General features: G+C 37.0%; 1 protein-coding gene across 1 annotated transcript in view; it reads right to left on the reverse strand.

Moving 5' to 3' along the window:
• GLRA3 (glycine receptor alpha 3) overlaps positions 1–25660 on the reverse strand; it is a 130073-nt gene that overhangs the window by 74030 nt on the left and 30383 nt on the right. Inside the window, exons 2-3 of the mRNA XM_070756610.1 lie at positions 19808–19935; positions 17145–17212 (exon numbers count right to left, since the gene is read on the reverse strand). Coding sequence (XP_070612711.1) covers positions 17145–17212; positions 19808–19935 — 196 coding nt within the window. The remainder of the gene's footprint in view (positions 1–17144; positions 17213–19807; positions 19936–25660) is intronic.

The following is a 25660-nucleotide window of genomic DNA, read 5'->3' on the forward strand; positions in this document are numbered from 1 at the left end:
ACTTCTTTTCTGTCAATGATTGTAATTCCATTAATCTTTCTATTTGAAATGCTTCTCTATATAATTCTAAATTTGGGCACCCCCATCCTCCATCTTTTTCTCTGGCAATCAGCCACCGTTTCCTTGTTCTAGGTTTTTTATTTCCTTCAATCCAAAAGTTCATGCCATTCCCTTAGTTTTACCCCTGGGAAGGTACCTGGTAAAACTTTGAATAAGTACATCATTTTTAGAATAATCATCATTTTAAGAGCTCTTATTATGGCCATTTTCCCTCAAACTTTTATCTTTCCACTTTTTAATTTGCTTTTGCATTTTTTTCCATATTAAATTGTAATTTGCCTCAGCAATTTTGTTTGGGTTTTTGAATAACCAAATTCCTAAATATTTCATTTTTTTACATCCTAATTTCAATCCTGAAATTTTTCATATCTCGATTTGCTCTTTGGGACCTGTATTCAAACAAAATATTTCTGATTTCTCAATATTAATTGAGAGACATGATTGGTCTTTAAATTCCTGAAGTACAACCATTATTTTTTTCATCATTTCAATGGGGGCTTCAGACAATATTATGGCATCGTCTGCAAAAAGATTTAATTTCAATTCAAGTTTTCCAATTCGGTAACCCTTCCAGTCCTTATCATTTCTAATTTTATTTGCTAGAACCTCAATTGCCATTGCGAACAAGATGGGGGAAAGTGGGCATCCCTGCTTAGTTCCATTTTGGATATTAACTTTCTCTGTTTTATTTCCATTTACCCTAATATAGGCTGTATTATCCTTATAGATTTCTTTTATCATTTGACAGAAATTTTCTCCCATATTTAATTTCTTACAAAGTTGAAAGAGGTAATTATGGTTAACTTTATCAAATGCTTTATACATATCTAACTTTAAGACGCATAATTTCGTTTTGGTAGTGGTAGCATGGTGTAACACATTAACACCATTTTTAATTAGTTCGTGAATTTTCCTTCCTTTAACAAATCCGTATTGGTCTTCACCAATTATTTTTGGTAAGATACTCTCTATCCTATTTGATATAATTTTCATAAATATTTTATAATCCTGATTTAGTAAACTGATGGGGCGATAGGATCCTGGGTCTAACAAATCACGATCTGGTTTTGGGATAGTAATGATCTCGGATGTCTTCCATGACTCTGGAATATTGAAGGTTTGAAGTATGTTATTAAATAATTTCTCCAAATAAGGTAATAATTGAATCACAAAAGTCTTATAATATTCCCCTGTAAGTCTGTCTGGGCCTGGAGCTTTGGCAGGTTTCAACCCATTAATAACTCTAATAATTTCATTATTTGTTATTATCCCATTTAATATTTGTATATCTTCTTCAGTTAGTTTCTCCTTAATCTCTATCTTTTGCAAAATGACCTGATCTTTTTTATATAACTTTTCATAAAACTCTTTCATTATTTTTTGCAATTCATCGTTACTACGTTTTATTACACCTTTTTTGTCCTTTAATGCAACAATACAAGATTTTTCTTTTCTTTTTTAAAAATAATTTGCCATCCCATAATTTTCTGCTTTACAATCTCATATTATTCCATATTTGTTGATCCATAAGTCTCAGTTGCTTTTTTTATTTTTAATAAATTATTTCACTCCCTATTTCTTGTAATTTTCAATCTTTCTTGAGTTAACTCAATATCTTTAATTAACTTTTTCCTTTCTACCTCACTTTTTTTAAAATATAGATTTCAGTACTAATACAATTCCCTCTCATAAAGGCCTTATGTGCATCCCAAATTATTGATTGCTTCATATTTCCCGTATCATTTATTTTAAAATATTCAGTCAATTCTTCTTGGAGTTTCAATTTATCTTCTTCTCTTCCGGACACAAGAGGATTGTATCTCCATATTTTTTGTTTATTATTTGAATCAAATACAATCACTGCTAATAATGGGGCATGGTCTGATAACCAAATGCTTTCAGTTTCAGCTTTTTTAAGATATGTATTTCCAGTTTTATTCATTAATATATAGTCAATGCAGCTAAACTTATTGTGCCTAACTGAATAAAATGTAGCTCTATTTGTCGCTTCGGTATGAAGATCCATCATACCTAATTTATTTAAAGGCAAATAATTTTTTTCCTGTTTCCCTGCTATCAATTCAATATTAAAATCACCTGCCAAAATCACTGTGCCTTCTGCAAAGTTATTCAATTTACGCTTTGTATTTAATATAAATTGCTTTATATTTGCATTTGGGACATAAATTACTGCTAATGTTATTACCTTATTATTCATTTTTCCTTTAATAAATAACATCCTTCCCTCCCTGTCCCTTTTAGTCTGAATCAGTTCAAAGGGTATTCTTTTGTGTATTAGTATCGCTACCCCTCTACTTTTATTATTCCCCCTAGATTCATATATCCAGCCCCAGTCCTTACAGTTAGTTAATTTATCTTCTCTTTTCCTCCCTTTATGTGTTTCTGATAAAAATAAGAAATCTACTTTTTTGTCCTTAGCCAGTTTCATAATTCTATAACATTTAATCTGTGATGACATTCCATTCACATTTAATGACATCAAAACCTTTTCACCCATTCCTTTCAGATATGTTTCTCTCCTATATAAAGCGAAGCATATTAGAAGATTCTTCATTTGTAATCTTAAACCCCCACCCAAGGGCCCCTCCCTCAACATTCCCCCAAGGGGGAATCAATGGAAAAAATCTCCATTGGCTCCGAGAGGCACACATGGCTTTGCTATCCCTCAAGTACGCTCTAAAAAATTGCCCATTTAAGAAACAAATAGTAACCCTCAACCCCCCCTCTATTCCTTCCTTCCCCCTTATTAAGTATTGAAGGGAAAAGAATACCCAAAAAGCTAATCAGCTGGGAACAACAATGCCAGTTATACAATACAGTGCTTATTTCTTCTTTTGATGTGTGACACGCCCCTCCTCCTTCTTTCCCTTCTCTCGGAGTAAAGCTAGTTCCTTTTCTAATGCAACGATTCTTTCCTCCTTCTCTTGGCTGATAGGACCTTCTGTAGATAACTCAGGAATTGCTTCTCCTGTTGCTTCTCCCCCTTCGGCTCCAGTTGCCTACTTTGTTAATGTTGCCTGCTGATTTATATCCGGATTTATTCCCAACTGTCGAAGCATTTGCATTCCCTCTTCCAGAGAACTTGCAAAATAAGTCTTGGCATCTTTGAAGATCAGGATCATGGCTGAAAATTTCCAAGTAAAATGTAAATTATTTTGAAAGAGCATATTTGTCACTGGTCTCACCTGATTTCTTGCCAGCAGCGTTTGAGCAGATAGATCTTTCAAGACACAGACAGGAGAGCCTTTGTAATGGAGATTTGGAGTCTGTTTAAGCTGTCTGAAAACTTCTGTGGCCCTCCGCTCCAAGGCAAATCTTACTACAATATCTTTTTGATTGCCTGAATTCCGAGGACCGTAAACCCAATGAACTCTTTCAATTTCACCCAAATCCACCGTAATTTTGCTTTCCAAGAGCCATTGGTAAATCAGTTGAATTAATTTCTTATTTTCACCAAAATCCTGCTTAAATCCCCTCAAACGTAAATTTGATCTCCTCTGCCGGTCTTCTAAGTTGTTTATAGGCTGCTCTTGTTTTTTTCTATCTGCCTCAAGTCTCGAGATCCTTATCTCTTGATCTTTGGATTGAACTTTCAGTTCATTCATACCTTTTGTCACTTCTTTCATGGCTAATTGCATGTCCTTAAGTTGTTGTCCTACGTTTGCAAATGCCTGAAGGAGTGTATCCATTTTCCCCCCTAGATCTGGAATAGTCACCATTTCCCTTTGTTGTTTTACTCACTTTTTTAACAGTGAAGTTCTGGTCTGTAACTCCTCTTTTTAGCTGATCCCAGCAGGTTTTCCAAGTCTCTTTCAAATTTTCTACTTCTCAGTCCACTTTCACTTAGTTTGAGAGGGCTGTTAAGGGTTAAGATTTGTTTTCTCTAATCACATCTGAAGAGCGTTCCGTGGGAGCATCTACTCTCAACGCATGCGCAAAGCCTTCGACAACAAAGCACCTACAAGGTAATCTTTTGGCATTAATATTTGAAAAGTGAAAAGTGAAGATCTTGAAAGTAAAAGGCGAACTGTAAATAAAGTTTATATCTTGAAGTGAAATCCATCCGCAAAAGAGAAGAACAGCCGGATCTACTTTCCTATGCTAAACTGCTTGTTTTGGAAGGAAAAAAAAGTGACGACTTTATACTTTGTATTTTACAGTCTATAATTGATACTATATAGTGTTTTTGAATATTTAAAAAAAATTATAAAAAACTTTTTAAAATATTTGGACTAACAAATAAATAATTGGATGAATTTTCTACTTGGATTATTTTAGAATGAATTGTGATAAATGAACTAAAAATTTCCTCTCAATGAATTTTTACCGTGTTGGATTAAAATTTTGAACTCTTTTTTTATTCTTGTTTGAAATTGGACTACGTTTATAACCAAAGAAATAAAGAAGAAAGAATTGTAAAAACTTTGGAGGTATTCATTAAAGGATTATTTTCTTTGATACTAGAAGTGTAAGGATTTTTTAAAAAAGAAAGAAAGAAGGATTAGATTTATTTTCACCTGAACTTTATTTTGGATTTTATAAGTTTTTCACTTGAGCTTTACTTTGGACTTTATACTGTTGGATTTTTATACTGCAATATAACTGTTTTAAATAATTCTCCTTGCTTTGATCTTTACTTCCTCCACCCCTCTGGAAACTGGCCTTACTTGGGAAATTAATATTCTGGAAAAAATTCAAAATCAGCCTCCTCTTGTTTTTTCCCTATTTTTTTCTTTCTTATTAATAACACATTTTTACATTTTTATATATTTTTACTCCTTTTGATATTTTTATTTATTTCTTTTTTTGATATAATAAATCTTTAAATTTCAAATTCCCTTTAACTTTTTATATTTTTTCCTTTTTTTATATATCCTCTTGGATTAAATAATTTTAATATTTTTCTCACCTTTTTATTATTAAATTAAATTAGATATATAAAATGTGCTAGAAACTTTGTTTCTCCCCTTCCTATATCTGGTGTCCCCCCCCCACTTTAACAAATATAGTATATTACCCACCCTATACTTAATGTGAATAGTTTTTCTTTTTCTCTCCTTTTTCTTTCTATTAAAATTCCTTCTTTTATTACTTTCTATTTTTCAATCTTTCTTTCCCATTTTTATTAAATGTAACCTCTCTTACTACCTAAACATATAATATACTTTTCACATATTTCCCCCTTCTTCTTACTCTACATTTTTAACATTTGAACTATGAATGAGTACTCTTCTTAATTGTTTAAAATAATTACTTTAATTATAACTATAAGAGATTTTATTAAAAAATTGTATAATAAGGCTTAAACTCTTGAGATATGAAAGGTTCTTACAGGGCACAAAGTGTGACTTCCGTGACAACAACAACAACTTGAAAACAAACATCTACTCCAACCCCAACTCCCACACCTAAAGTATCTCCAACATCATCTCAACTACAACAAAGGACAATAACAACAATGTTAGCTAAGGAAAAAGAAAAAGAGAAAGAAAAGCCACCTGCAGAATTAAACCTCCAGTCTATTCAAGACACACTAGCAGCTATTCAAGATTTCATGCAGAAAACGCAAACCCAGACAAAAACCCAACTAGAAACAAAGAGGAAGTGAAAAAATATTTTGAAGAAATGAAACAAGAGATGAAAAATGAAATGGGCATTCTGAAAACAGAGATTAATAAAGAGATTGGTGAACTTAAAACTGAAATCGGCAAAGTTAAAGGGAGCATGAGTGAGATGGACGGAAATATGAAAGTAATACAACAAAATTTACAAGAGAATTAAAAATGAATAAAAGCAACAGAAGAAAAAGTCCAAGACATGGGACAGAAGGTAGAAGAATATGAAGAACATAATTATGCAGCCTGCAGAAGTTTTGATGAAGCAATAACCAATCTTGAACTCAATCCGCATCACATGGCTTGAGATTTCAAAATATAGAGGAAGAAAGAGATGAAGACTTATCTGCAAAAATGGCAGAAATAATAGGTGAAATTTTACAAGCTGACCCAGGAGAACTGATAAGAGAAATAAATGAAGTTTACAGAGTCCAAACAGGATATGTAAGATGGCACAACTTACCAAGAGAAGTACACGTTAAGTTTGCAAGAAGAATAATCAAAGACGATATCTTAAAACAGGCAAGAAATCAGACTTGGAAACACAAAGGGAAAGATATCACGATTCTGAAACAAGTTCCAAAGAGGGTAAGAGAAAGCAGAAGAGAATATTACTTCCTCACAAGTGTATTAATTAAAAAGAATATTGTCTTTCGATGGCTGGTACTGGAAGGCCTCACCTTGACCTGGCAAGCAATGAAAATTAAGATAGAGAGTGTGGACCAAGCAAGAGCTTTTTTTGCACAAAGTGGACTGGACAAGATTGATCAACTACAGATAGAACTCAAGGGTAAAGAAGAAGAAAGGGGGGCCACCAGCAAGGAAAGGGGAGAAACGCAAGAAGTTTAAAAGAAACAACCACAGGTTCAACAAGAATTGGTGTTAGATACTAGACTGCGTGAACCGAAAGAAACAAAAAAATATTATAAATAAAGATGTCACATGACTTGAAATTTTTTTCAGTCAATGTTAATGGTTTGAATAATCCAAAGAAAAGAAATCAAATATTGGCTAAACTTAGGAAACAAAAAGCACAAATAAACATCCTACGAGAAGTCCATATTAAAAAATCAAAGAGAAGTCTCCTTAACAATTCAAAGTTGGGGAAACTATATACTAGTCTGGCAAATCAAAAGAAAAGAGGAGTGGCAATCTATATTGATGAAATAATTGAATCTAAACAAATATATAGTAATAGTGAAGGCAGAATTTTAATTATGCAATTAGATTTAGAAACAAAACCTCTCATAATTGTCTCAACTTATGCACCAAATGACAACCAAAAACAATTTTATAAAGACTTGCATGACAAAATAATAAATTATCAATAGAAAATATGATAATAATAGGAGATTTTAATGTGATCTCAAATAACCAAATGGACTACACAGGGAAAAAGAAGAAGAAGAAAAAGGTAATTTTACCTGTGACATTCTGGAAAATGCGCACAGAATTATTATTAAAAGATATATGGCGTGAACATCATCCATATACTTTTTATTCTAACCCGCATAAAACTTGGTCCAGGATTGATATGGCCTGGGCCCCAGCATACACAATGGAAAAGATCAGAGATATCGAGATTGAAATTAATAGCTGGGCAGATCATAATCTGTTAGTTATATATTGGAAGGGTAAAAGAAAAGTAAATAAATGGTCGATGAATAGAAATATAGTAAAGGACCCCGAGTATAAAAAATGGATAGAGAAAGAATTAGAAGGTATTTTTTAAATAAATAAAAACAATAACACTAAAACCTTTGGGATATAACAAAGGCATATATATGTGGGTTAACAATTTCTTATATGGCAAAATAAAATAAAATAAAGAGAATAAATCACAATACCAAGAATTAGAGGATGAACTGAAAAAATTAGAATCTGAAATGCAAAAAGTTGAATATGATGATAAAATTAAAAACCAGAGAGAAGTACTAAAACACAAAATAAGGTTGATAGAACAATATCAATGGTAGAAAAAATAAAAAGAGCAAAACAGGAATATTTTGAACATGCAAACAAACCAGGAAGATGGTTGGCATATAAACTTAGGAAAGAGAGGGAAAATAAAATTATTAAAAAATTAACAGACAGCAAAGGTGTAATAAGACATAGAACAGAGGAAAAAAAGGAAATAACATTAGAATTTTACAGGAAATTATATAAGAAAGAAGAAATAAAGGAAGACTTAATTTTTGATTATGTAAGGACTATAGACCTACTAGTATTAACGGAAGTTCAACAACAAAGTTTAAACAAACCTATCACAGAAATAGAATTAAAACAATCTATTAACAACAAGAAAAATAACAAAGCGACTGGTCCAGATGCGATACCAGCAGAATTCTATAAGCTGGACATTGAAATACATTTTTCAAATATCTTAGAAATATATAATGAAATAATAGCAGAAGGTAAACTACCAAAAACATGGTCAGAAACTTTAATAACTTTAATACATAAAGTGGGAACTGAGAAGGAAAAAATTGAAAATTACAGACCAATATCATTGTTAAATGTAGATTATAAAATTTTTATATCAATTTTTGCTATTAGGTTTAAAAATATTATAAATGGAATAATACATGAAGACCAAAACAGATTTTTGCCAGGAAGACAAATCAAAAATAATGTAAGAGCAATAATAAATACATTAGAATATTATGAGCAGCATAAACAAATGTCACTTATATTTTTAGACGCTAAAAAAGCATTTGACAATGTAGACTGGAACTTTATGAAAATACAATTGAATAAGATGGAGATAGGAACCAATTTTTTTTAATATAATAGATGCTATATATTCTGAACAATCAGCTAGAATTATAATAAACAGTGAGCAAACAGAAAAATTAGAAATACAAAGAGGAGTGAGACAAGATTGTCCAATATCACCACTATTATTTATCTTAACATTAGAAGTGTTATTGATAAAAATAAGAGCAGAAAAGGAAATAAAAGGGTTGAAGATTTAAAAAGAAATTTACAAAGTACAAGCTTTCGCTGATGATGTAGTTTTTATTATAGAAGATGCATCAACATCAAAGTTAAGGTTAATAGATCTAATAGAAGAATACGGGAAAGTCACAGGTTTGAAAATAAATAAAGAAAAGACACAGATATTAACAAAAAATACGACAGAGTCACAGAGAAAATATTTAGAAAATTTAACAAATATGAAAGTTACAAAAAAGGTGAAATACCTAGGCATATGGATGACCTCCAAAGTCATATCTTTAAAATTGACAATTACATAAAATTGTTAGGACAGATTAAAAAGGATCTGGAAATTTTTAATAATTTGCAATTATCACTAGTTGTAAGAATTTCTACAATTAAAATGAATATCCTCCCTAAAATCTTATTCCTTTTTCAAGTCATCCAAATTAATCCTGGACCAATTTTTTTTGCAGAATTAAATAGTATTACAAAAAAAATTATATGGCAAGGTAAGAAACCAAGAATAAAACAAAATTCATTAGAAGACCATAAAGAAAGAGGAGGCCTAGGCCTCCCAAATTGGAAGTTATATTACCAAGCTACTGCCCTAACATGGATAAAAGAATGGTTAACTCTTGAAAACCAAAGATTACTTAATTTAGAAGGCCATGACTTAATGTTAGGCTGGCACGCCTTTATATGGTATGAAAAGTTGAAAACCAACTCATATTTTAAAAGTAATATTATCAGAAAAGCACTGATAGATGTTTGGAATGAAATAAAGAAAAATCATTTATTAGTAATGCCAGAATGGATTTCACCAATTGAGACCATTTCGCACACAAACATTTTAAAAGATGGAAAGATATGGAAATATAGAGACTTATTGTATAACCAATTAAAATTAAGAACTAAACAAGAATTACAAGAAATAGGTATTGATTCGGATTGGTGGCAGTATGCGCAGATTAGCTCTAGATATCAAAAGGATATTAAAACTTATATTTTTTAAAAAGAAAATAATATATTAGGTAAATTGTTGACTCAAAATCAAGGGAAACTAATTGGAAAGGTATATAAATATTTAATAAACTATAGAACGATAGTTTGTATATTGAAAGACAATATTATCATTTGGTGCAAAAATTTTGGAAAAGAAATAAATTTGGAAAAATGGGGAAAGGTATGGGTATACAATTGGAAAATAACAAAATCAATTTCTTTTAAAGAAAATCAAATTAAGATGTTTTATAGATGGCATCTCCCACCATATAGGATTTCAAAAATGTTTCCTAATATCTCTCCCACCTGTTGGAAATGTAAAAAAGAAATTGGCACATATTTTCATACATGGTGGACTTGCCTTGAAACCAAGATTTATTGGAATAAAGTAGAAAAATGGTTAAAGGAAATAACGAACGAAAAGATTAGAAAAACTCCAGAATTCTTCCTACTAGGTATCTCAGATATTAAATATAAAAAAGAAATATATTATTTAATAATTCATATTTTAGTTGCAACAAGAATTACATTTGCGCAAAAATGGAAAGAAAAGAAAATACCAAAAGATGAAGAAGTATTCAAAAAAATCATGGAATGTGCAGAATTAGACATGATGACAAGACGCTTAAACAATCAAACGGATACAGAATTTTACCAAATTTGGGACAAAGTGTACAAATGGTGGAATGTTGAAAAATAGTTTTAAAAAGATATATGAATAAATTCTAAAACATCTGAACTTATTAAATTAAATACACACAGTAGAATATTAAGAAACTTAAAGGATAAGGTTTTTAGATTGAATAAGTGACATTAATTTATTTATTATATTGTTAAAATAGATATAAAGAAGTAGACTATAAATTGCATAATCATAGAGTATTTTTGTATCTTAAAATTTTTTAAATGCAACTTTTTTATTTGTTTAATTAATTGACTTTAACTAGTTTAAAATGATATTTTAGAAATAAATTGACAAAAATTTACAGATATGAGAACTGACATGAATTATATGAATTATAATATAAAAATGGAAATATAGAGGTAAATTTAATAAGAACGTAGAATATTATAAATTGTATTTCTGTATTGATCTGATTATAGTTAGACTTTTTTTCTGTATTAGTTAGACTTCTATGACTAGCAGAGCAATGGTAGCTCCTTTAAATGTTAAATGTTGTCTGTCTTTATATTTATAAAAAAATAAAATCAGAGATGAAATGAGGACGATTCTGGACAAGGACAAGTTTTATTGAACGCTGAACAAGCACAGTGTGTGTGATCAGAATAGATGTACTTATTCCTCTTCAGCAATCAGGAAATTTCACCACATGGTTTTCATAAAATGATTGATCCAATGGATATACAGTTCAAACATGATTCCACTTAAAATATTTTTCCATTTTTTTATGTGACAAAAGCAAATTAATGTGTAGATTTTTGCTCTTCTTCATCATTAAACTGAATTAATGTATCTTTAAGAACCAGAAGTGCACTGTTATTTATGGATTTGGCTACATTTTCATTCATTAAGTCACTATGGGAGGGGCAGACCTTGTAAAGATATATAAACCTGATGAAGTGGACAAGGCCATTAGAGCTGTGAGTTCCGCCACCTGTTTGTTGGACCCGTGTCCCTCCTGGCTGGTGTCGACCAGCAGGGATGTGACACAGAGCTGCGTCCAGGAGATTGTCAATGCTTCATTGAGGAGGGGTCCTTCCCGGCTCCCTACAAGAAGACACTCATGCACCCCCTCCTCAAGAAGCCTTCTCTGGACCCAGATGTGCTTAATAACTATCGTCCGGTCTCCAACATCCCTTTTATGGGGAAGGTTGTTGAGAAGGTGGTGTTACTCCAGCTCCAGCGGTCCTTAGATGAAGCCGATTATCTAGGCCCTCAACAGTCGGAATTCAGGCCTGGCTACAGCACAGAAACTGCTTTGGTCATGCTGATGGATGATCTCTGGTGGGCCTGGGATAGGGGTTTATCCTCTATCCTGGTGCTTATTTACCTCTCAGCGGCTTTCAATACCATCGACCATAGTATCCTTCTGTGCCGACTGGAAAGGTTGGGAGTGGGAGGCACCATTTTATGATGGTTCTTCTCCTATCTCTCCAGTCAGTCAAAGTCGGTGTTAGTGGGGGGGGTCAGAGGTTGACCCCAGGTTCCTCCCTTGTGGAGTTTCTCAGGGATCGGTCCTCTCCCCCCTGTTGTTTAATATCTACATGAAACCACTGGGTGAGATCATCCGTGGACATTGGGTGAGTTGTCATCAGTACACTGATGACACCCAGTTGTACATCTCCACCTTGTGTCCACTCGGCGAAGCAGTGGAAGGTATGTGCCAGTGCCTGGAGGCTGTTAGGGTCTGGAGGTTCAAACTTAACCCCGACAAGATGGAGTAGTTGTGGGTTTTGCCTCCCAAGGACAATCCCACCTGTCCATCCATTACCCTGGGGGAAGGAATTATTGACCCCCTCAGAGAGGTCCCCCAACTTGGGAATCCTCCTCAATCCACAGCTGACTTTAGAACATCATCTTTTGGCTGTGGTGAGGGGGGCGTTTGCCCAGGTTCATCTGGTGCACCACTTGCGGTCCTATCTGGACAGGGAGTCTTTGCTTACAGTCACTCATGCCCTTATCATCTTGATGTTTGGCTACTTCAATGCTCTTTACATGGGGTTACCTCTGAAGAGTGTTTGGAAACTTCAAGTCACGCAAAATGCAGCTGTATGAATGGTCGTGGGTCTTCCCAGATACACCCATGTTTCTCCAACACTCCTCAGACTGGTTGCCGATTGGTTTCCAGACACAATTCAAAGTGTTGGTGATGACTTACATGGCATCGGACCACATTAGTTACAGTACCACCTTCTGTCGCATGAATCCCAGTGGCCAATTAGGTCCCACAGAATTGGCCTTCTCCAGGTCCCGTCAACCAGACAATGTCATTTGGCATGGCCTAGGGGAAGAGCCTTCTCTGTGGCAGCCCCAGCCCTCTGGATTCAGCTCCCCCCAGAGATTTGCACTGCCCCCACCCTCCTTGCCTTCTGCAAGACTCTCAAGACTCACTTATTTATTTATTTATTAATAGAGTTGAAAGGGACTGTTAGGTCATCGAGTCCAACCCCCTGTCTGAGCAGGAAACCCTATAGCACCCCAGCCAAATGGAAGTCTAATCTCCTCTTGAAGGTGTCCAGAGTTGGGGAGTTCACCACCTATCCTGGCAGGCAGTTCCATTGGTTGATCGCTCTGACCGTCAGGAAGTTCTTCCTTATTTCCAGGTTGAATCTCTCCTTGGTCAGCTTCCAACCATTGTTCCTCGTCCGGCCCTCTGGTGCCCTGGGGAATAAAGAGACCCCCTCCTCACCGTGGCAACCCCTCAAGTATCTGTAAACTGCTATCATGTCCCCTCTAGACCTTCTTTTTTCTAGGCTGTCCATGCCCAGTTCTCTCAATCTCTCTTCGTAAGTCTTGGTTTCGAGTCCCCTAATCATTTTGGTTGCTCTTTTTTGCACCTTCTCCAGAGTTTCGATGTCTTTTTTGTAGTGAGGTGACCAAAATTGGATGTAGTACTCCAGGTGGGCTCTGACCAGGGCATAGTAGAGTGGTATTAGTACTTCCCTGGTCTTGGAGCGTATTCCTCTGTTGATGCAGCTTAGGATTGAGTTGGCTTTTTTGGCTGCTGCTGCACATTGCTGACTCATGTTTAGTTGATTGTCCACCAAGACTCCAAGATCTCTTTCGCAGTCACTACTGCTGAGTGGGGTATCTCCCAGGCAGTATGTATGTCTAGGGTTCTTTTTGCCGAGGTGGAGGACTCTGCATTTGTCGGTGTTGAACCTCATTTTGTTGGTATGGGCCCACTGTGATAGTCTGTCTAGGTCTTCTTGTACTCTGAGCCTGTCCTCAAGGGTGTTGGCTACCCCCGCCAGCTTGGTGTCATCTGCAAATTTTATTAGTTCCCCTTTTATTCCCTCGTCCAGGTCGTTGATGAAGATGTTAAAGAGTACAGGACCCAGGACAGAGCCCTGTGGTACTCCACTGTCTACTTTTTTCCATGTGGATTTGGTGCCGTTGAGGACAACTCGTTGGGTGCGGTTGGTCAGCCAACTGTTTATCCATCTACATGTGTAGTAGTCTACTCCATTTTTTTCTAGTTTGTGGATTAGGAGATTGTGGTCGACTTTATCAAAAGCCTTACTGAAGTCCAAGTATATGAGGTCCACTGAGTTGCGTTGGTCAACTGACTTGGTTATGGTGTTGAAAAATGATATGAGATTGGTTTGGCATGATTTGTTTCTGATGAATCCGTGCTGGCTATTGGATATGATCTTGTTTGTTTCTAGGAAGTGGGTAAGTTGTTTTTTGATTATTTTCTCCAGTATTTTTCCAGGTATAGAGGTCAGACTGATTGGTCTGTAGTTACCTGGGTCGGTCTTTTTGCCTTTTTTGTGGATGGGGACTACGTCAGCTTGCTTCCAGTCTTCCGGTAGGTCTCCAGTGATCCAGGATATTTGGTAGATGAGAAGGAGTGGTTCCACTATGGTGTCTGCCAATTCTTTTAGGACTTTGGGGTGAAGTCCGTCTGGCCCTGGTGATTTGTATTCGTTGAGTTCCCTCAGGTAGTCCCTCACTGTGCTTTTGTCTATGTTGAGTTCGGTTCTGGGGCAGTTTGTTGCAGTTAAATTGCAGATTGGTTGAAGGGAGGTTCCCTTTTGTGTGAAGACTGATGCAAAGTAGGCGTTGAGTAGCTGTGCTTGGTCATTGCTGTCTGTGATTTCTCTACCCTCTTCGTTTTTTAGTGTGACAATTGTTTCTTTGATTTTCTTCTTATTGTTGATGTGTTGGAAGAATCTTTTTTTGTTGTCTTTGACTTCCGCTGCAAGGTGTTGTTCATATTGTGCCTTTGCTGTTTTTATTTTTTGTTTGCAGGAACTGGCTGTTTGCTGATATTCCGCTTTGGTTATGAGTCTTATGTCGCCAGGCCAGGGGCAATTAGATCTAGACCCCCTGACTATTAAATGTGATGTATGGTTCTGATTGATTATAATATATTGGGTTTTTAGCTTGTAGTTTTTAACTAATTAGATTTGTTTGTATGCGTTGTTTTATATTTTATCTTGTGAGCCACCCTGAATCTTTGGAGAAGGGCGGCATACAAATCTAGTAAATAATAATAATAATAATAATAATAATAATAATAATAACAACAACAACAACAACAACAACAAAACAACCATATTATTTACCAATTAGTTTCTAGTTGCAATTCAAAATTCTAGTTATTGCCTATAAAACCATAAGTACTATAGGGCCTATTTGTTTCCCCGTAGTATTTAACTATGTGCATTCCAATAGAGCCCCAAGGAAAGAAAGGAAAAAAGATCAATATGACACTGAATGCAAAAAAAATTCCATTGTTTTGACAAGAGAAAGAATCTAATTTAATTGCTGTACTTACCGTATTTTTCGGAGTATAAGATGCACCTTTTTCCTCCCTAAAAGAGGCTGAAAATTCAGGTGCGTCTTATACTCTGAATGCAACTTTTTTCAAAGCTTTCTCCCCCAGCCCTAACTAGGTGCTAACGATCTTCCCAGCTCTTATCTTGCAAGTTCTTTCATTGTTACTGTCTGTGAAGAATGTTTTCCAAGCCTTTGCAGACTTTTTTCATTACTCTAATTTGCTCCAAGTAAGTTTCTTTCCAGCCCTAACCAGGTGTTAATGATGTTCCCAGCTCTTAGTGCTTGAAAGTTCTTTCATTGTTACTCTCTGCTAAGAATGTTTTCAAAGCCCTGTCTTTGCAGGTTTTTTCTTCATTACTCTAACTTGCTCCAAATGTTTCTTTCTAGCCCTAGTGATGTTCCCAGCTCTTATCTGCTTGCAATAATAATAATAATAATAATAATAATAATAATAATAATAATAACAACAACAACAACAACAACAACAACAATATTGTATGCCACCCCTCTCCGAGGACTCTTTCATTCTCTTTTACTCTCTATGAATGTTTTCCAAACCCTATCTTTGTAGGGGTTTTTTGGTTCTATTCGCTCTGATTGTTTCTTCCCAGCCCTAACTAGGTGCTAACAATATTCCCAGCTCTTACAGGCTTGCAAAATCTTTTATGTGAGATCACCAAGACAAATTCCTTGTGTGTCCAATCACACTTGGCCAATGAAGAATTTTATTCTATTGTTACTCTTTGCTAAGAATGTTTTCCAAGCCCTAAGTCTTTGCAGGTTTCTTTTCATTGCTTTAACTTGCTTATTGTTTCTTTTCATTGCTTTAACTTGCTTATTGTTTATTTCCAGCCCTAACCATGTGCTAACAATGTTCCAGCTCTTACCAGCTTGCAAGGTATTTCATTGTTATTCTCTGTGAACAATGTCTTCCAAGCCCTAAGTCTTTGCAATTTTTTTTCATTGCTCTACTTGTTCAATTTTTTCCCAGTCCTAACCAGGTTCTAACAATGTTCCCAGATCTTATTGGCTTGCAAGCTCTTTCATTGTTACTCTCTCCAAATAAGATTTTTTAAAAGCCCTAACCAGGGGATAAAATAATGTGCTGAAACTGACCAGACTAAGGATGCTAGCCAGATGAATATCTGGTAAGCAGATTCTTTTCCCTATTTTCCTCCCCAAAAACTAAGGTGCGTCTTATACTCCGGTGCGTTTTATACTCCCAAAATATGGTGTTTATTTTAAATCATTGAATTATTTCAAATCTTAAGAGGAAGTATTACATACACACAGAAATAAGCAATTCAACATGATGTACGCAGAAAGAATAGCATGTATAGTGATGTACACTATTGTTGGTGTAACAATAAGAACTAATATATAAAGAGAATAAATAGATAATTAATAATTTCAATTTTAACATTAATTAGGTAATAATTTTAATAATTTAATAATTTAAATAATTAATAATTAAAGTTATGTGCTTCTGAAAATGATCCATGATAAAGTAACAAAAAGAATCAGAAAATAATATGTGTGCATGAGTAATCAGTTGATAATGTTATGCTATGTGAAAAGGGTTGATGAAAAGAGGATTTGAGATTTTGTATTTCTTTCTAAAGAATGAAAGGAAACATATTTATTAAGGAGCATTGCATTTACATAGAACGATGTATACTTATTATGCAATAAATGCAATAAATGCATTTTTTTAGTTGTTCCATGTTTAGTTGCTCCATCTCATTCTTAAACATATTACACAACTGTCATTCAAATATGTTGTAGTTACATAGTTAGCTTCCTAGCAAATTAAAACATTTATCTTATAGTGACTTACAGTGTGTATTGTGGTATTTTTATTATAAATTTACCTTAATTTAATATTTTATCTTTTATATTGAATATATATTTTTGCTGATGTTTCATTGAAGCTTGCATTTGTGTCTGTATGTATAATATGTTTTAGTTGTATATCTGTAATGCCATATACTAAATAAATACACTTCAATATGTTGAATTTTCCATAAAGAGCATCTTACCATTGTTGTTTCTGCAATGGATCCAAAACTATTAATGAAGATGTTGCATGTAACATTTACTGGAGGTCCTATAAAACATTAAGGCATGAAGAAATTATCTCTATGAAAGTGAAGTTTGTATTATTTTCAAAATTTATGGGCAGAAGGTTGCATGGGGCAGTCACGGCTGAAAATGGAGCTCACGAGCCTCTTTTCTCTAGCAGAGCACTCAGGCTGAAACACAGGCACTCCTGACACAAGTGATGTTGATTTGGCCATGCCCACCCTGGCCACACACACCCTGCCCCCCCCCCCCCGAGATTAAACACAACCCTGATGTGGCCCTCAATGAAATTGAGTTTGTACCCCTGCAGTGGACAATACAGTTCTACAGCACAATGACTAAAAGTGACATTTTTTCGCAAAGCTATTCCTCCAATTCAATCCAATCCAATTCAACCTAATCATATTGTATAATTTTGAAAGGTAATAAAAGTATTTCATGCTAGTGTCATGATTCACATGGTTTACATTTTAATTGTAAATATTTAGAAGCAAAAACTTTTATATTTAAAACCTGATTACATCATAGGTCACTTTACAAGTAAAATGTAACATATTTCCAACAAATAACATGACTATATTAGTGAAAGGAGGTTCACTCCATTTCTGGGCAATTACTATCCTGTTAACATTTTTTTAATCATTTGAAACATGACTTCTTATAAATTAAAGAGAAAAAATAAATTATGTTATCATATCTAAATCTTCCCAAATGGTTCAATGTATCTTAGTGAAATGAAGATGATCAGATGATTATTAGTTGCTTAATATCACTTCCATGTTTTATGATCAAACCCTATTGATGAAATAATTGCCCAATTTATAATGCCCAAACACTAATTCAATAGAAAAAAATCTAGTAGCTTTACTTGCTATCACATTCTCCATTCTTATAGGACAATGGCTATCCACCTTCAGCTTTTGGGGTATAAGAAGATACAAACTAATGAATCATTCTTTTCTTTTCTTTTAAGGGCCATGAGACCTATTGTAAATTTATAAAAACAATAATATAAAATTTCCAAGCTGATGTTTTATTTTGCAGCATGGTAACTTCCTTTTTAATTTTGATTAAAGTTAAATAAAATTAGTTGAACTAATTAAATTGCCGGTAGTTATATATAATTCCTACACTGTGGATGCATAATATTTTATTTATTTTTAATTTTTGCTTTCTGCTTAACTGGAACTCAAGTACTTGTAAAATACCACAAATTATTACCGGGTGGTGGGGGGAGGGGATGGATTTAGAAAATATCACACAATATCATAAATATTTTGAAGTTGCAAAATCTACTAATCTATCCCATATTCTACACTATAATATAGTAGTTCAGGATGATTGTACTGTATGTATTCTAAGCTTCAGAATCCAATTACTAAATGAAATACTAAGAATTAAGCTTTCTATTTATATCTTCTTTTCTGAGATCTTTTTAAAAACACAAAGAAAGGAGGGAAATTTATTTGTTTGAAATAATAGCTTTACATTTAGTGATAGTGATAAATAAATATTAACAGTCCTGGAAATAGTTAGAATGAAAAGTAGTGAAATTGTAATACAATATTAGAAGTATCTTTCATCGTTATAGAAGTTTATACCTGGCCCAATTTATCTCCAATGGTCTGAGGATCAGTGTAGAACTGCATGGCTTCGTATGATCATTAGGTGTTTTGCATTACAATATTTGTGTGATTTTCAGACTGCATCTGCAATTGAAGCAGTTTGGTAAATCTGCTCTAATCCTTTGCTCTAAATCAGAAGACTTCAAACTCTCTCTCTCTCTCTCTCCCTCCCTTCCCCCCTCTCTCCCCCTCCCTCTCTAATTTATTCCCTTTTTTTGGTGAAATCACCAAATTTCCCTCCATCACAACTAATTTTAAATGCCATTATTTCTTTCCATTCTTTAGCAGCCAAATCTTAGTCCCAACTATTTGATCATTTTCTTTGTTATTAGCTTGGAATATTTATTAAAAGTTGCTAAGGAATCTTGTATTTTATTGTGCCATGCAGCTATTACTTTCCACTATGCATTTTACTTCCAGCTTTGACTAATGGATAGTATACAATTCAGTCAAACAAACATGTAACAAGATATAATTATAGAGTTTAATCCAATTTTTTATTCTTATTGTGCTTAATGATGATTGTTTTTAATAAATTAACATAGAATCCAACATAGTATAGATAAAAATAACAATACTAAATACAATATAAATTCGCAATCAAATGAATGTAAAATTCTAAAAACACTAGAAGATTATCAATCAATAAATAAAAATTCATAGGAAAAATAAAAATAAATGTACCTGGTACCATAAAGTAATAAATGAGTAATGAAATTACATTTTTAATTTCAGTATAACACATTTGTTTTCACTATATCTACTCTATTCTTTTAAAAAAATGCTTCATCTTTGATTAAACTTCTCCCTTGCCAATTCTTTTCAAATTTCAATATGGACAGAAACATTTTTGTTTACTAAAATGTATGGAATCAAGGTCATAATCAAAATTGCAGTTTTAGCTAAATGTGTCCTTTAAGAAAGTAATTTAGAAACAAGTTTTAGCATAAATGAAAATACTGGAATTAAATAAATAACCTAGAAGATTACATTACCTTTGAAATTTGGTCTGATTCTTGCATCATAGCCTGACATTCTTCCCATTAATTTATCCAGAAAATCTGAAGGAGACATTGGCATACTACGGGATCTCGCACTGTCAATTTCCTTGGTGGCCACCAAACTAAAACCAAGAAAAAATTTCATCAGTTTAACCATATAATTTTTTTCAGGTCTTGAAAATTAAGACCTGAAATCTTATAAATCTTTGTAATACGAGGTCTCATCATTTGAGTTCAGCATCACATTCAAAGCCCAAAGCACCAAACTATTTGCTAGATTTAATTTCAATATTTTTTTAACCAGTCTCACTATTGTTTTGTGGGGGAAATAATGCTTACTACACAAACTCCACAAGTTACCAATGTGCTTTTAGTGTTAAGCCAGTGCAGAGGTTGGTGATAAATAAACAGCTTGCCACACTATCTATAGAAGGTCTGATGTTTATGGGAAATTGGCAGGGGTGATTTTCATGAGGGAACAGATGCAGCCACAAAGCATTATTTCGAGGGGTTCAAGGCCATCCTATGGCCATCTACCTGGACGGAAGCAGAAGGAGGACTTGCCACGCTGTCACAATCTGAGTGGACAAAGTGACATGTTTGTGGGTGGGGCACAAGGGATAGGAACTTTCACATGGGAGGGAAAATCAGATTCCAGAATGGCTCCGGAAACAAATTGGAAATTTGAAGAATACTTTGAATTGGACTCTAATTTAGTTTGGATGCTACCTGGAATATTGACATTCAGCTGCAATTCAAGGATAGTGTTCTGCCAGACTCTCTGGTAGGACCCTCCCAAAAATTCAAAGGTACAAATTTCAGACACACACACGTTTGAAAATTCAAAACAATGTTCTTTATCACAAAATTCAAAATAAACTAAGCACTCTTTTTGTATTGCAAAGAGCACTCGTCCCAAAACAACCTGGTAGTTTGTACAAGTCCCTTATCAGTTCGTAAGTACTTAGCTTGCAGCTGTGAAGAAAGTCACAGCCCTTCTTCTTCCACGAAGTGAAACACACTTTGCTCTGCTTTGGTTTCAAAGTGGTGAAAAGTCAACAAACAAAGGCCGGAATCAGCAAGACATTCATGAAACACAACGATCAGATAATTCTCCACAACGGCCAAACCCACATGCTGCTATTTATAGCAGCAGCACTAATTACAGCAGCCCCACCCAACCACAGGTGGCCTCATTTTCTCTTGTAATAATCCTTTAGTTGTTGCTTCCTATGCATCACTCTACTTCTCAATTGGGAAAGGGCCCATGAAGCATGGATCCAGTTTACGTCAAGGTAATTCTGAAGCGATGTGTTTAGTGGATAACCACACCTGGTCACCAACAGCCAACGGGGGGACGTCTTGCCAGGACAGGTCCACCACCCTTTTGTAGTCCTCTTTGGCCTTAATCAAATACCGCTTCACCATCTCATGAACCGCTTGCAGTTCCGATAAGAAGTCCTCTGCTGCGGGGACCAGGGAATCTAATGCAGTTAACGGGAAAAACTGGGGATGGAAGCCATAGTTTGCATAAAATGGTGTGAGTCTTATGGAGGTATTCCGGGAGTTATTAAATGCAAACTTCGCTACCGGGAGGAAACGTGTCCAATCAGCCTGCCAGTCTGACATAATGCACCACAGGTATTGTTCCAAAATTCCAATGGTTTTTTCTGTTCCCCCATCAGTCTGAGGGTGCTGGGTCGAAGCAAGACACACTTGGACCTGTAAAGCAGACATAAGTTCTTTCCAGAACTGTGCCGTGAACTGAGTTCCTTGGTCTGACACAACTCGATCTGGAAGTCCATGGATCCGGAAGACATGTTGCAAAAACAATTTAGTGGTGTCATGGGATGTGGGTACCTTGTGACAGGGGATGAAATGGACCATTTTTGTCAACATGTCCATCACCACCATGACTGTGGTGAACCGCGATGAGGGGGGCAAGTGTGTGACAAAGTCCATAGACACAGCCCCCCACGGCATCGTGGGCATTGGCAATGGCTGTAATGGCCTCTGTGGCTGACTTGGCCACATGACACCATTCACATGTGGCAACATATGAGTGAATGTCATCTTGGATTCGCAGCCACCAATATGTTCGAGTCACTAAGGCCAAGGTTTTAAACAAGCCAAAATGACCGACTGCAGGATTGTCATGGCATTGGGACAGAATCAATCCACGAAGCGGCCCTGCTGGGACGTACAACTGCCCCTGGTACTGGAGCAGTCCCTCAGCAAATGTCCAGGGAGAATTGGGCACCATACCTGCTGTGCCACAAACCCATCCCCCTGCTGCACCTCATGGATACGCCTCTGCAAGTCGACGGGGTCCTGGGTAGCAGCCAGCACTTCTGCTGGCAAGATTGTCTGTAATGGGGCCAGCTCTTTCGGATGCAGAAACTGTGGTTTCCTAGACAAAGCATCTGCTCTGGGATTCTGGAAGCTGGGTGTGTACCGGATCCAAAAGTTGAACCTTGTGAAAAAGAATGACCAACATATCTGTCATTTGTTCAACTTTTGGGCCGTTTGCAGGTACTCCAAGTTTTTATGGTTGGTCCTGACCTCTACCTGATGTCGGGCGCCCTCGAGATGATGTCTTCATGTCTTGAATGCCGACTTGACTGCCAAAAGTTCCTTTTCCCAGATCGTGTAGTTTCTTTCCGAGGGCATGAGTTTTCTGGAGTAGTAGACACACGAAAACAAGGTACCACCTTCGGGATGGGCCTGGAGAAGTACAGCTCCGACGGCAACATCAGAGGCATCAGTCTCAATGACAAACGGCCGACACGGATCTGGATGCTGCAACAAGGGCTCTTTCATGAAAGCGTCCTTAAGAGCTACGAAAGTCTGCTTCTTCTCCTCACCCCAATGGAATGAGACCTGTTTTTGCAACAACCGGGTGAGAGGCACGGTCAACTGGGTAAACCCTGGTATGAATGTGCGATAGTCATTTGCAAACCCCAACAACCTCTGCACATCCTTGACTCTCTTTGGGGGTTGCCAGGTCTTTAGTGCTGACACCTTGCCCGGGTCCATGGCTATGACCCCTGGAGAAATGACATGACCCAAAAATTCTATGGTGGTCTGCAGAAACTGACACTTCTCCAGGTTAGCCTATAAATGATGCTCTCTCAACCAGAGCAGAACCCTGCGCAAATGTCCCAAATGACTAGCCATGGAGGGGGAATACACTAAAATGTCATCCAAATATTTGACCACAAAATGGTCTAACATGTCTCTGGATACATCATTCATCAAATGCTGGAAAACAGCCGGGGCATTGGTGAGTCCAAAGGACATCACTCTATACTCAAAATGTCCATATCGGGTGCCAAACGCTGTTTTCCACTCATCCCATGGCCTTCTACGTACCAAATTATAAGTGCTGTGTATGTGTATCTTAGTAAAAACAGTGGCAGCTGGTAAACGTTCCATTAATTCTGGAATTAGTGGCAAAGGATAGTGGTTGCGCACCGTAATGGCGTTCAGGCACCTGTAATCACAGCACAAATGTAAGTCTCCAGTCTTTTTCTTGACAAACAAGACGGGCGCTGATAACGGGGAGGTGGATGGTCTGATGAACCCTTTGGCCAGATTTTTATCTATGAAGCCCTTGAGGGCCACTAAGTCAGGTTCCGACATAGAGTACAAATGACCAGCTGGCAACTTGGCATCGGGTAACAGCCAATCATAAGGGTGATGCGGCGGCATGCGGTCTGCCTCTTTTTCATTAAAGACATCCGCAAACTCAGTGAGGCCCCCCGGTAACACTGCTGCGGGGATACCAGGCCCTTGCAAATGTGACGATGGTGGTCGACACATTGTAAACTGGAAAATGTGACAATGTTCTGCGACCACACCACCTGAAGATCATGCGCCCTTAACCATGACAACCCCAAGACAAGAGGGAAATGGAGGCCCCGCTTGACATAAAATTGTAAAGCCTCCTCATGAGTCCTGATGCTGATCTGCACTGGCAAGGTCTGACAACGGATGGGCCCAGACAATAACACCCACCAATCGATGGTTTCTACAGTCAATGGAGGGTTCACAGGGCACAAGGGCAACAAATGTCTCTGTGCAAACTCCTCATCCAGGAAATTCGTGGTGGCCCCCGAATTGATGAGGGCAAGAGGAGAAATCGATTGAGTACGCCAATCCACCAGGAGCTTGACATTAATTGTGAGGTGACGATACGTTCTGGGGTTGTTATCCAAAGAATCCTTAACTGATGAAATGCCAGCCCGACCTAGCGTTGCCACCAAGCCGGGCCACCCTCGTTTCCCGACTGCACCTTCGGCAGGGAAACCAGGGGCATGGGGACAGCCATCGAGGAATCCGGAACCATGGTGGGAACATGAGTTGACGAGTCTGGGAGCTGTCCTGCAAGAGTCGGTGTGGAATCAAGAGGACTGGGAGGAGTCGAAACCGTGGCAGCAACTGTGCTCCTTCATTTGTTGGGACAGGCATGCATGAAATGACCTGCCCTCCTGCAATAGAACCACCGGCCTGTCGCACTGCGCTGCGCTTTCTCCTCCGGGGACAAATGGGGTCACATGAAGTTCACCTCCATGGGCTGCCTGTCAGGGGCACGATCCACTAAACATGGAGGCATGGCAGGCAGGAAGTGACGGGGTACAGGAACCGGGGTCGGCATGGGCATAGCGGACACCCCCCCACCGTGGAGCAGGCATTGGCGTGACGCCTGAAATGTGGGGGGAGGACCGCCCAGCCTGGTGCACCTCTCGAGCCAGCAGCCAAGCCTCAATGGCCAAACAATGCTGCTCCAGCTCATCCAGGGTGCCCGGCAGAGCCTCGTGCACCAGCTCATCAAGCATCGTCTCTGACAAGCCATCCTGAAATGCCTCCATCAAAGCGGCCTCATTCTCACTGCACCTGTCCACTGAGGCTACGAAAGTCACTTAAATAGTTCACTAATGGGCATGAACCTTGTTTCAGCTGTTTCAATGCCCTCGTGGCTGTCTGGTCCCGCACTGGATCCGAAAACTGCCGGCGCAACTGGGCGCAAAAGGCGGTGTAATCCTGCAGTATCGGATCATCTCTGTCCAGCAATGGAGACATCCAGGAAGCAGTGGGGCCAGCCAACAAACTGCAGAGGAATGCCACCTTCTCTGCATCTCTTGGAAAATGGGGCAGTTGTGCATTAATAAACAACTGCACCTGACTGAGGAAAGCTGCAAACATGCGTCTGTCACCCCAGAATTTTTCAGGCAGAGCCACAAAGCATTTTCTCCTTGGTAGGGGCTGTGGGGAAGGAGTTGCTGGCTGCACCGGTGGAATAACAGGCTGCTGAGATAATGTATCCACCTAGTTCTGTAATTGCAGCACTATCTGTGTTAACCCTTGGATTTCCAACTTCAGAGCATTGAAGACTGCTTGGATTTCTGCCATACCAGCAGCCATGATCAGATAAATGCCAGAAAAAAGAGCAGCAAACAATCCAAAACACCTCAGTCAGGAACGGTGTGTGTCTGGGGGGTTGGTGGATAATTATACTGTTCACAGCCCTTCTTCTTCCATGAAGTGAAACACACTTTGTTCTGCTTTGGTTTCAAAGTGGTGAAAAGTCAACAAACAAAGGCCGGAGTCAGCAAGACATTCATGACACACAACGATCAGATAATTCTCCACAATGGCCAAACCCACACGCTGCTATTTATAGCAGCAGCACTAATTACAGCAGCCCCATCCAACCACAGGTGGCCTCATTTTATCTTGTAATAATCCTTTAGTTGTTGCTTCCTATGCATCACTCTACATATGCGTGGATGCATCATTAATTCTTGTTCAGAATCCAGAGATGATACAGATGATTGATCTCCTCCT

This window comes from Erythrolamprus reginae, chromosome 7 (assembly GCF_031021105.1).
Source record: "Erythrolamprus reginae isolate rEryReg1 chromosome 7, rEryReg1.hap1, whole genome shotgun sequence".
NCBI classification, from domain to species: Eukaryota; Metazoa; Chordata; class Lepidosauria; order Squamata; family Dipsadidae; genus Erythrolamprus; species Erythrolamprus reginae.